At 39.1% G+C, this 12,492-nt stretch overlaps 1 protein-coding gene across 3 annotated transcripts in view; it reads left to right on the top strand.

Annotated features, from left to right (window-relative positions):
* Positions 1 to 12,492, top strand: part of ST6GAL1 (ST6 beta-galactoside alpha-2,6-sialyltransferase 1) — a 137,678-nt gene that overhangs the window by 98,461 nt on the left and 26,725 nt on the right. The window contains exon 8 of one of the 3 annotated variants that reach the window (XM_061194361.1): positions 7,828 to 8,449. The exons of 1 other annotated variant lie outside the window; for it this stretch is intronic. In XM_061194361.1, the coding sequence (XP_061050344.1) occupies positions 7,867 to 8,449 (583 nt within the window). In that variant the 5' untranslated portion in view covers positions 7,828 to 7,866. Of the gene's footprint in view, positions 1 to 7,827; positions 8,450 to 10,813; positions 11,184 to 12,492 lie in introns of those variants that run through there. One more of the 3 variants, XM_061194363.1, reaches the window with a different exon arrangement.

Below are 12,492 nucleotides of genomic sequence, written 5' to 3'. Positions count from 1 at the left end.
ACTGGGCGAGCTGGAGGGCTGTAGGAAACTGAGACTATGCTCTTTTTTTTTTTTTTAAATGAAAGACCTGATTTCATAGTTTCTTTTTTTTTTTAAATTAATTAATTAATTAATTAATTTTTGGCTGTGTTGGGTCTTCGTTTCTGTGCGAGGGCTTTCTCCAGTTGCGGCGAGCGGGGGCCACTCTTCATCGCGGTGCGTGGGCCTTTCACTGTCGCGGCCTCTCTTGTTGCAGGGCACAGGCTCCAGATGCGCAGGCTCAGTAGTTGTGGCTCACGGGCCTAGCTGCTCTGCGGCATGTGGGATCTTCCCAGACCAGGGCTCGAACCTGTGTCCCCTGCACTGGCAGGCAGACTCTCAGCCACTGCGCCACCAGGGAAGCCCGAGACTATGCTCTTAAAGAGCTTGTGCACAAACTTACTTGCTCCCAGTCCCAATGCAGAGGCAGTGGATTGAAAAGCACTTGACATTCTAGCCAGCCAGCCAAGACCACACCAGCACACCCCAGCCTACCCCTCAGCCTGTACGTGGCTCCTCCAACTGTCCCCCATTTGCCAAGGTAGCAGCCCCTGGTGCACCCTGGGAGAAGTCCTGGCCCACACCAGGCTGTAACTCTAGCCCCTGCAGTTCCAGCACTTCCCAAGATGGCGGCCGCTGGTGCATCCTGGGGACAGAGTAATATGTTCCAAATGAAAAACAAGATAAAACCCCAGAAAAACAAAACAAAACAATGAAACTGACATAAGTAATTGTAATTTACCTCATACACCATACAGAGTTCAAAGGAAGGGTCATAAATATGCTCACCAAACTCAGGAGAAGAATAGAGGAGTATGAGAACTTCAACAAAGAATTAGAAAATATAAAAAATAACCAGTCACAGATGAAGAATACAATAACTGAAATGAAAAAAAATACACTGGAGGGAATCAGCAGCAGATTAGGTGATACAGAACACGTAAGTGACCTGGAAGACAGAATAGTGGAAGTCACCCAATCAGAGCATCAAAAAGAAAAAAGAATTTAAAAAATTGAGAATTGTTTACTGGAGCTCTGGGACAACATCAAGCATACTAACATTTGCATTATAGGGGTCCCAGAAGGATATGAGAGGGAAAAAGGGGTAGAAAAAAAAAACATATTTGATGAAATAATGGCTGAAAACTTTACTGACCTGGGGAAAGAAACAGATATCCAGGTCCAGGAAGCATAGAGAGTCCCAAACAAAATGAACCCAAAAAGATCCATATCACAACATATATTTTTTTCACATTGCAATAGAGATTTATTACTTTTTAAAATTTTTAATTGAAATATAGTTGAAACTAATACAATATTGTAAATCAAGTATATAGCAAAGTGATTTAGTTAATTTTTTTTTCAGATTTTAGTCCATTATAGGTTACATATCAAGAGGTCATAATTAAAAGGGAAAAATTAAAGACAAAGAGAGAATTTTGAAGGCAGCAAGAGGAAAACAAAGAGTAACATACAAGGGAACCCCCTTAATGCTATCAACTGATTTTTCAGCAGAAACTTTGCAGGCTAGAAGGGAGTGGCATGATATATGTAAAGTACTGAAAGAAAAAACCCTACAACCAAAGATACTCTGCCTGGCAAGGTTGTCATTCAGAATTGGAGAAGAGATAAAGAGTTTCCCAGACAAACAAAAATCTAAAAGGGGTCATCACCACTAAACTGGCCTTACAAGGTATGTTAAGTGAACACCTTCTTTAAGTGAAAAAGTAAGGTTATAGCAAGAAATAAAAAAATATATGAAGGAAGAAAATCTTACTGGTAAAGGCAATATATAGAAAAGGCAATGGATCAACTACTTGAAAATCTAGTATAAAGGTTAAAAGACAAAATTTGTAAAATCAACTGTAACTGCAATAATAGTCAAGGGATACACAAAAGATGTAAAATATGATGTCAAAAATATGAAATATTGGACCATAAAAAACATAGAGCTTTTAGAATATATTGAAAATTAAACGACTACCAGATTAAAACAAATCTATATCTATGTATCTATCTGTATATAAATATATGTGAACTTCATGGTAAACATAAAACAAAACTTACAATAGATACACACACACACACACACACACACCACACACACACATGAAAAAAAAAGAGAGAAAAAAAAGAAACAGCACCAAAGAAAAGCGTCAAACCACAAGAGAAGAGACTAAAAGAAGAAGAAAAGAACAGAGAAGAACTACAGAAACAACTTGGAACAGTAACAATGGAACAGTAACAATGGAAATAAGTACACACCTATCAATAATCACTTTAAATGTAAATGGACTAAATACCTCAATCAAAAGACATAGGGAAGCCAAATGGATTAAAAAAAAAAGCCATATATATGCTACCTACAAGAGACTCACTTCAGAACTAAAGACACACAGACCGAAAATGAAAGGATGGAAAACAATATTCCATGCAAAAGGATATGGAAAGAAATCTGGGGTAACAATACTCATATCAGACAAAATAGACTTTAAAACAAAAATTATAACAAAAGACAAAGAAGGGCACTACATAATGATAAAGGGGTCAGTCTAAGAAGAGGACATAACATTTGTAAAGATAGGAACAACTAAATTCTTAAAGCAAATATCAATAAACATAAAGGGAGAAATTGACAGTAACACAATAATAGTAGGGGGCTTTAATACCCCACTTACATCAATGGATAGATTATCCAGATAGAGAATCAATAAAGAAACATTGGCCTTAAAACACATTAGACCAAACAGACTTAATAGATATCAGTAGAACATTCCATCCCAAAACAGCAGAATACACATTCTTTTAAAGTGCACATGGAACATTCTCCAGGATAGATTACATGCTAGTCCACAGAACAAATTTCAATGAATTTAAGAAGACTGAAATCATATCAAACATCTTTTCAAACAATGGTATGAAACTGGAAATCAATTGCAGGAAGAAGACTGGAAAAACACAAATATGTAAAGACTGAACAACATGCTACTAAAAACCAATGGGTCAATGAAGAAATCAAAGAAGAAATAAAAAGGTACCTTGAGATGAGTGTCAATAGAAACATAATAATCCAAAATCTATGGGATGCAGCAAAAGGAGTTCTAAGAGGGATGTTTATAGTGATACAGGCATACCTCAAGAAATAAGAAATATCTCAAGTAAACAACCTAACTTTACACCCGGAGGAATTACAAAAAGAAGAACAAACAAAGCTCAAAGTTAGTAGAAGGAAGGAAATAATAAAGATCAGAGGAAAAATAAATGAAATAGAGACTAAAAAATCATAGAAATGATCAATGAAACTAAGAGCTGGTCCTTTGAAAAGATAAATATAATTGACAAAACTTGAGCTAGGCTTATTAAGAAAAAAGAGAGAGGGCCCAATTGAATAAAATCAGAAATGATAGACAAGTTACAACCAATATCACAAATACAAACAATCAGAATACTTTGAACAATTATATACCAACAAATTGGACAACCTATAAGAGATGTATAAATTCCTAAAAACATATAGTATTCCAAGACTGAATCAGGAAGAAATAGAAAATCTGAACAGTTCAATTTCTAGCAATGAAATTGAATTGGAAATCAATCAAACAAACAAACAAAAAACCCAAAAAACCCAACAAACAGAAGTTCAGGACCAGACAGCTTCACAGGGGAATTACCAAACATTTAAAGAAGAGTTAATACCTATCCTTCTCAAGCTATGCAAAAAAAAAAGAAGAGGAGGGAACACTTCCAAACTCCTTCTATGAGTTCTATGAGGCCAACTTTACCCTGATACACAAACCAAAAAAGACACTACAAAAAAAGAAAAATACAGGCCAATATCCCTGATGCATAGATGCAAAAGTCTTCTTCAAAATATTAGAAGCCGAATTTAACAATACATTAGAAGAATCATACATCATGATCTAGTGAGATTTATTCCAGGGATTCAAGGATGGTTCAATATCCACAAATCAATGTGATACACCACATGAACAAAATGAAGGCTAAAAATCACATGATTATCTCAATAGATTCAGAAAAAGCATTTGACAAAATTTAACATCCATTCATGATAAAAACTCTCAACAAAGTGGGTATAGAGGGAGCATACCATTTATAATAATAATTATTATTACGATAAAGGCCATTTATGACAAACCCACAGCTAATACTCAACAGTGAATAGCTGAAAGCATTTCCTCTGTGATCCCCACTCTCATCACTTTTATTCAGCATAGTACTGGAAGTCTTAGCCACTGCAATCAGAAAAGGAAAAGAAATAAAAGGAATCTAAATTGGAGGGGAAGAAGTAAAACTATCACTATTGGCAGGTGACATGATTTTATGTATAGGAAACCCTAAAGATGCCACCAAAAAACTTAGAACTAATCAATGAGTTCAGTAAAGTTGCAGGCTACAAAATTAATATACAGAAATTTCTTGCATTTCTATACACTAATAATAAATTATCAGAAAGAGAAATCAAGAAAAGAATCCCATTTACAATCATATCACAAGAATAAAATACCTAGGAATAAATTTAACCAAGAGGGTGAAGACGTATACTCTGAAAACTATGACATTGATAAAAGAAATTGAAGACAACACAAACAAATGGAAAGATATATTGTGCTTGCTCATGGATCAGAAGAATTAATATTGTTAAAATGTCCATGCTACCCAAAGCAATCTACAGATTCAATGTAATCCTTATCAGAATACCCATGACATTTTTCACATATCTAGGATAAGTAATCCTAAAATTTGTATTGAACCACAAAAGAACCCAAATAGCCAAAACAATTTTGAGAAAGAACATAGCTGGAGGTGGTAGGTTCCCTGACTTCAAACTATACTACAAAGCTGCAGTAATCAAAACAGTATGGTACTGGCAAAAAAAAAAAAAAAAAAAAAAAATCAGACACATAGATCAATGGAACAGAATTGAGAGACTGAAATAAACTCACGCACATATGGTCAGTTAATCTCAGACAAAGGAGACAAGTGCTCACTATCACTAATCATCAGGGAAATGCAAATCAAAACCACAATGAGATAGCACCTCACACCTGTCAGAATGGCTATCATCAAAAGGACAAGAAATAAGTGTTGACAAGGATGTGGAGAAAAGGAAACCCTTGTACACTATTGGTGGGGATGTAAATTTGTGCATCCACTACAGAAAACAGTATGGAGTTTTCTTAAAAAATTAAAAATAGGGCCACCATACAATCCAGCAATTCCACTCCTGGGTATTTATCCTAGAAAACAAAAATACTAATTCAAAAGATTTATGCATGCCAACGTTCACTGCAGAATTATTTATAATTTTCAATTGCCAAGATATGGAAGCATCCTGAGTGAATGGATAAAGAATATGTGATATATACATACATATACACACACAATGAATATTACTCAGCCATAAAAAAGAATGAAATCTTGCATTTTCAGATATGGATGGGCCTAAGGGGTATTATGCTAAGTGAAATAAGTCAGACAGAGAAAGACAAATACTGTATGTTTTCACTTATATGTGGAATCTAAAAAACCAAACAAACAAAACAGAAACAGACTCACAGATACAGAGAACAATCTAGTGGTTGCCAGAGGGAATGGCAATGGGGGGGATGGGAGAAATAGGTAAAGGATATTTGAGGTACAAATTACCAGTTATAAAATAAATAAGTCACAGGAATGTAATGTACTGCACAGAGATTATAGTCAATAATATTGTAATGGTGGTACATAATCTATAAAAATATTGAATCACTATGTTTCACACCTGTAACTAATATTATAACTGAACTATACTTCAATTATAATTATACTTTAGTTATACTTGATGAAAGACCTGATGTTCAGGTTGATGAGCCATGGCCAGTGCTCCACTCCGCCATCGTTTGCTGTCCCACATTGCCTCAACGTGGCCCTCATGCCTAGGGGCTGCTCTAACCTTCTGTGCCTTTACATTTACCTAGTTCAAAGCCCATGAACACCATTCTCGTTTGGTCTTCCCAGCACTCAGCGAATGAGACAGGGCAGAGATGGTTACTACACAGAAACTTAGGTGCAGAGAGGTTAAGAGGCTTGCCTAGGGTCACCAAGAATGGGGACAAGAAGCCAGGTTTTGTGATACCAAGTTCAGTACTCCTACCACCTTATCCTTGATATCCTTAGGAGCAGGCTTCATTGAAATGGACTATAGATTCTTTCTTTTTCCTGAATTTTTTTTTAATTGAAGTATAGTTGATTTACAATGTTGTATTAATTACTGTTGTATAGATTCCTAATCAGTTAGCAAAACCCTGGGGGTGATTGCTTAGACTCATTACGGTAAATAAACCTAGATACTTGGAAAGAATTTAATGTTTTCCAGAAGATACAGACATTGTTTGAGTTCAAAGTACTTCCATTTTCCGTTCAGTTTCACAATAAATTCTGGGAAAACTAAGTAGGTCTTTACCCAGATATAAAGGGGCCTATTCAGGCTCTATTTGCTTAGTGAAATTTTCCAGAACTTTCAGCAGTTCTGTACATGATACAGTGAAAGGGTCATGGATTTAGGGAATCAAGTGCACTTGGATTTGAATCTCAATTCTACCATTCACTCAGCTCTATAATCCTAGGCATTTCTCTTAATTTCTCAGAGCCTCAGGTGGCTTATCTATAAAAATCGAGATTATAGCACCTTCATGGGTGGTAATGGTCAGGACCTTTCTGCACAGCTCAGGAGATGCCCTTCATATTAGATTATTATAAACACAGTGCGAACTGAAGTTGTACATCACAGTGCCCCCGGTTTATGATGAAATTGAATGAAATAAACTCTTGTGTGCTTAATGCATTTTTGTTTTCATTTCCTTAATTGGTCACATATCTGCTATTTTACCAGGAGTTCCCATCTTCCACCGTGAGGTGAGTCAGTTTCCTGCCACTTGCTAGTACTCATGCAGAACTCCATAAACCTGAATGTTATATTGTGAAGCTGACCCTTGGCTTTCTTCTCATGCAGGAGTCTAGCACCAGAGCCCTTAGAGCAGTGGTCCCTGACCTTTTTGGCACCAGGGACCGGTTTCGTGGAAGACAATTTTTCCATGGATGGGAGGGGGAGGGCGGGGTGTTGGGGGATGGTTGGTTCAGGCGGTAATGCGAGCCACGGGGAGCGATGGGGAGATGAAGTTTCGCTCGCTTGCCCGCCACTCATCTCCTGCTGTGTGGCCGGTTCCTAGTAGCGGTCCTCGGCCCGGGGGTTGGGGACCCCTGCCTTAGAGAGATGCATCACAAACCTATGACACTGTCTATGGCAAGAGGTCTCTTTCTGGCAATTTTAAAAGGAGGCTGGGCCTTTTCAGGGAGTTTGGCTTCTTGTGGTAGACCCCTCAGCCTGCTCTGCCTTTTTCTTTTAGTTTTTCAAGCGTGTATGCCTTCCTTGAACAAATAGTGTAAGGCCCTACAAACCGAATGTGTAAAATGTGATTCCTGACCCCAAGAAGCTCAGAGAGCAGTCGGGCAGCTAGACCAAGACAACAGGAAACTAAGATTCAGCGAGTACAAAGGGGTGGTGGGCGAGTCCATAACGTGCTCACGGCTCGGAGAGGAAGACGGGAGTGTCTCAGCACTATTTTCTACATTTCAAGCCCAAACTGAGGGTGATTTTTTTTTTTTAAGACTTGCTGAAGGTTGCAGACCTGGTGGGAGATAGACCTGGGCTGGAATTCAATTCTTGTCACTCTAAAGCCATTGCTCAGCCCGTCATTACTTTTAGGTATTCTTTACATCATTTTCTGCCTTGTCTCACTTTTTTTTTAGGCCTGTTTTCCTGCTCAGGACAGCGTGGCTTCCTTGAACATGTCTTTCATTATGATTCACACTAACTTGAAGAAAAAATTCAGCTGCTGTGTGCTGGTCTTTCTCCTGTTTGCAATCATCTGTGTATGGAAGGAAAAGAAGAAAGGGAGTTACTATGAGTCCCTTAAACTGCAAACCAAGGAATTCCAGGTGTTGAGGTCTGGTTCCCAATCTGTGTCTTCAAGCGGCACCCACAGCCCCCAGAGCGGCAGCCGGGCCCTCAGTGGTCCCAGGGCCAAGCCGGAGGCTACCTTCCAGGTGTGGAACAAGGACAGCTCCACCAAAAACCTTACCCCCAGGCTGCAGAAGATCTGGAAGAATTATCTGAGCATGAACAAGTACAAAGTGTCCTACAAGGGGCCAGGGCCTGGTGTTAAGTGTGGTGCAGAGGCCCTGCTTTGCCGCCTTCGGGACCACGTGAACGTTTCAATGGTAGAGGCCACAGATTTTCCCTTCAACACCTCTGAATGGGAGGGTTACCTGCCTCAGGAGAACATTAGGACGAAGGCTGGGCCGTGGGGCAGGTGTGCTGTCGTCTCATCAGCGGGATCTCTTAAGTCCTCCCAACTGGGTCAAGAAATAGGTGGGTTCTGGGCTGTTAAGACTGTTACCTGAGCAGCCAGTGCTCACTCATTTGGAGCATCTGGGCATGTGGACAGTACTGGAGGCTAGGAGTCCCAGTATGGCTCCATGCACTGGCGGAGCGGGCCCAGATCAGTGTTACTCAACTGTCCTTCATGAGTCAGAGGTGGCACGGGGGCAGTGGAGAGGGTGGGGATCCAGTCTTCCAGCACCTTTATCAACTAGAATGGCTTTATTTTGATCTGTCTTAAATATTGGTGTTCTACAGAAGATTTTGTTTGAAAAGAAAGTTCCACTGCTACCAATAAGCAAAACACTACGTTGCCATTTAAAAATATTTAAAGCATAGATCTCTACTTTTCCTTCAGGTCCTGAAATTCTGTTATTTACTGATTAATTAGCGACTAATTGTCTCTTTTGGCCTCAACTACCTGGGTAATTTTTAGTTTTTCTCTTTGAAAAGAATTAATTGGGGACTCTGGACCAACTTCAGGAGGTCCACGAATCCCTAAAATCATGTGCAAAAATATGTGCTGATTAGGAGTGTATAACATGTGTGTATATGTGTTAATCAGTCTGCATTTTTCCAAAGAGAGAGTCCATAGCTTTCAGTTGTGACCCCAAAAAAGGTTAAAAATCACTGGTCAGAATATATCAATTTGCTTTTCTTGAAATTCTTCGCAGTTAATAAAGATTTAGGGATAAATTAGGAGCTTGGGATTAACACATACACACTATTATATATAAAACAGATAACCAACAAGGACCTCCTGTATAGCACAGGGAACTATACTAAATATTTTGTAATAACCTATAAGGGAAAAGAATATGAAAAAGATTCACTGAATCACTGTGCTGTACACCTGAAACAAACACAACATTGTAAATCAACTATACTTCAGTAAAAAAAAAACCAAAAAAAAGACAGAAAGTTTATCCAGATTTGTAAACCTGTGTACAACACAGAGCTATGGATTTTCCTAAAGCTCCTTAGTTCCCTTATTTTGAGAGAATGTGTTTTCCATGATTGCGAAATGAATCAGGCTAAAGAAAGCAAAGCACAGGAAGCCTAGCTCTTCTGTCAGGCTCTGGAAGGTACTGGAGCAGGTGAGGTCATGTGTCTCCTTTTTTATTTCCTTCATATGACTGCCAGGAAAAATGGTCTGAAACCAAGCACAGGCTCTCAAAAGAAGAAAACGAGAAGCAAATTGGATTCTCTAGAGCAGAAAGAAGTGGTGAGATCATACTTCATAACTCTCCAAATAGGCAGCACTTTGGAAGAAAAGCTGCCAAGATAACCAGTCCCACCCCCACTTCTGCTTCTGCTTTTGCTTTTTTGGTTTCTTTTGGACTTTGTTTTCTAGAAACTAAATGTAATTGGTTTTTGTTCATCCATAATGGAACTACATTTCTTTCGTTCTTCCCAAGTCATTACAGTCTGCCTGGCTGGAATCATGTTGCAGTTTCAGGCAGAGCCTAATACTCCCACGAATTGGAACTATACTCTTTATTTTTATGGACTCCCTAAAACGTTGGAGTTTTATGGATTTAACTAAACATTAATTAAAATAACCTTTCTCTATAGACTGGAGTTATAATTTCAAATATGTATTTCCATGGAAGGACTTTGATCCTGAGATCTAACAAAAATTGCGTGCTACACTTCAAATGTCCTGCCTTTTATAGGGTTATTTCCTTTGGGCATTTAGTCTAACAAATATTTTAAGGAATTCATTCATGTATTCTTTTATTCGGCCATGGACTCATCAACAATACCAAATAGGAACTTAGACTACAAAGAGTAGAGGGAAAGGAAAGGCCCTTTGTTGAAGGCCTCTGAGCTCGACAGGCCCCAGTCTTCCCACTACACCTGGAATTTGTCCAGCTTAGTCCCAACTGTTGAACATATCAAACGGTTTCAAACTGTTTGCTCTTATAAATAGTACTGCTAAGGAGGTTTTGGGGAAGACAACTTAAGTGACTACTACTGCCCTCCAAAGGGGAAATATCCTCAGGAGTGGCGGTAGAAGACCAAAGTAAGATATGTTTTATGGCTCTTTTTTTTTGGTCCATTACAAAATTGTTTACCAGAGGGACTGTAACAATGTGTTGTGTCTCCAGGCAGCCCCACAAACCAGCCAATGCTGGGCACAGTCATTTTCAATTGTTTTTGATACGCGTACATGTAAAGTGTCTTAGATTTGTTTGAATATTCATTTCAAGCAATAGCACATTTTAAAAATATTAGAATTAATAGGAGTAACATGTATGGTGCACCTGCTGTGTGCATAACAAGCCTTGCTCTTTTAATCCTCCCAGTAATCCTACGCGGTAGGTACGATTATTGCTCCCATTTTACTCAGGAGCTAAGTGCGGACACTCAGAGAGGTTACGGCAGCTGGTTAACAGTAGACTGGGACTTGAAACTGGGGTGTTTGACTCCAAGGGGGCCACGCTTAGCCTCATCTCTGCTCTTGCGCCTCATGGTGATTGTAGCTTCATAACAATGAATGAATCCCTTTTCAGGTTAAAATAATCCCTTGATACTCTTCCTGACTTGCTCCCCTGGAAGAGAGGAGAAGAGCATTCTGAACTGAGGCAAAAGCAAGAAGCAAAGGCTGCATGGAAAAATGTGCAGAGTATGTTTAAGCATCACAGATAATCCTGTTTGCCTGGGACGTAGGGCCCCACAAGGTGAAGAGGGCTGAGCAATGAGGACAGAAAGGTAGCCGGGGGTAAGTTTTTAGAGAATGTTGATGGTCTTAAGGACTTTGGATTTCATTCTTTAAGCCATGAAGAGCCCTAGAAGGTTTTTGAGCAAGCGAGTGATGGGATCATGTGTGTTTTGGAGAGATTTCTCATTTCTCTGAGTCGGGGACTGCTGTATAGCCTCTCTGCTGTTAGGGACTCTCGTCATATCCAAGTGAGAAGCGCCAGGCCTGTTGAACAGTGGTAGTGGAGGTGGGATGAAATGGTCTGACATGAGAGGCATCATGAGGTAGAAGAGACAGAACTTGGTTCTAACTAGAAATGACCTCGAGTGAGAGGCAGGAGCCAGGGTCTCTGGCTTGGGAGCAGGCTATATTGTATCACAGGGGAGCATGCTTCTGGAAGAGGACAGGTTCCATCTTGGATGTGCTGAGTCTGAAGTGTTTGTGGATTTTCCTTCATAGATATCTATGCTGTTGGGTATTTTCTTCCAGGAAAGTGTCAAGGTGGGAGATCAGATTTAGGAGTCATTTGTATCAAGGTGATAGTGGTAGTCCAGGAAAGAGGACTGATGAGAAAACCTAGAAAAAAAGTTTACATTTGAAGGACAAGGAAAGAACAGGGACAAGATAGATAAATAAATAAATAAATACATACATACATACACACAAATTCTGAAGGGCCAGTGAGAAGGGCTGGAAGAGAAGTAGGCATGTACCATATGATGGAAGGCAGGGGTGGGGGATGGAATTTGGGCATATTTGGGGGCAGATGGAGTTCTTGGGCAGAGTGAAGACTGGGTTGAGCAGCTCAGAGAGCACGATTGTTTATATCAGGGGTGAGCAAACTTTTCCTGTAAAGGGCCAGATAGTAAATATTTTTGCTTTTGAGGACATACAGTGTCTCTGACAATGACTCTGCTATTTTAGTGCAAAATCAACCATAGACAGTAATAAATGAATGTACCTGGCTAAGTTCCAATAAAACTTTATTTACAAAAACAAGGCAGGTCAGATTTGGCCTGTGGGCCATAGTTTGCCAAACCTGATCTGTATCATATCTAGTTTTCCTAACCAGAATCAGAATGTAGTCTTCCATACATGGTTATATGATTCATTAAGCTGACTGGAAAATATAAGAAATGTTTGGTCCAAATAATGATAAAATTTCTTTCACCACAATTTCTAGCTATTTAGAGTTCTTATACCTGGACACAGTAGATTTTGATGTATTTATAAATTTACTAACAAGCTGATTCTATTGAATTTTCTAGGCATGCAGTTATAGCACGTGCATATCGTGGTGCATTTATTTCTTCCTTTTCTAATTTGCATC

Source organism: Eubalaena glacialis, chromosome 6 (genome assembly GCF_028564815.1).
Source record: "Eubalaena glacialis isolate mEubGla1 chromosome 6, mEubGla1.1.hap2.+ XY, whole genome shotgun sequence".
Classification (NCBI taxonomy): domain Eukaryota; kingdom Metazoa; phylum Chordata; class Mammalia; order Artiodactyla; family Balaenidae; genus Eubalaena; species Eubalaena glacialis.
The sequence above is the reverse complement of the archived record's forward strand: the minus strand, read 5'-3'. Positions and strand labels throughout refer to the sequence as shown.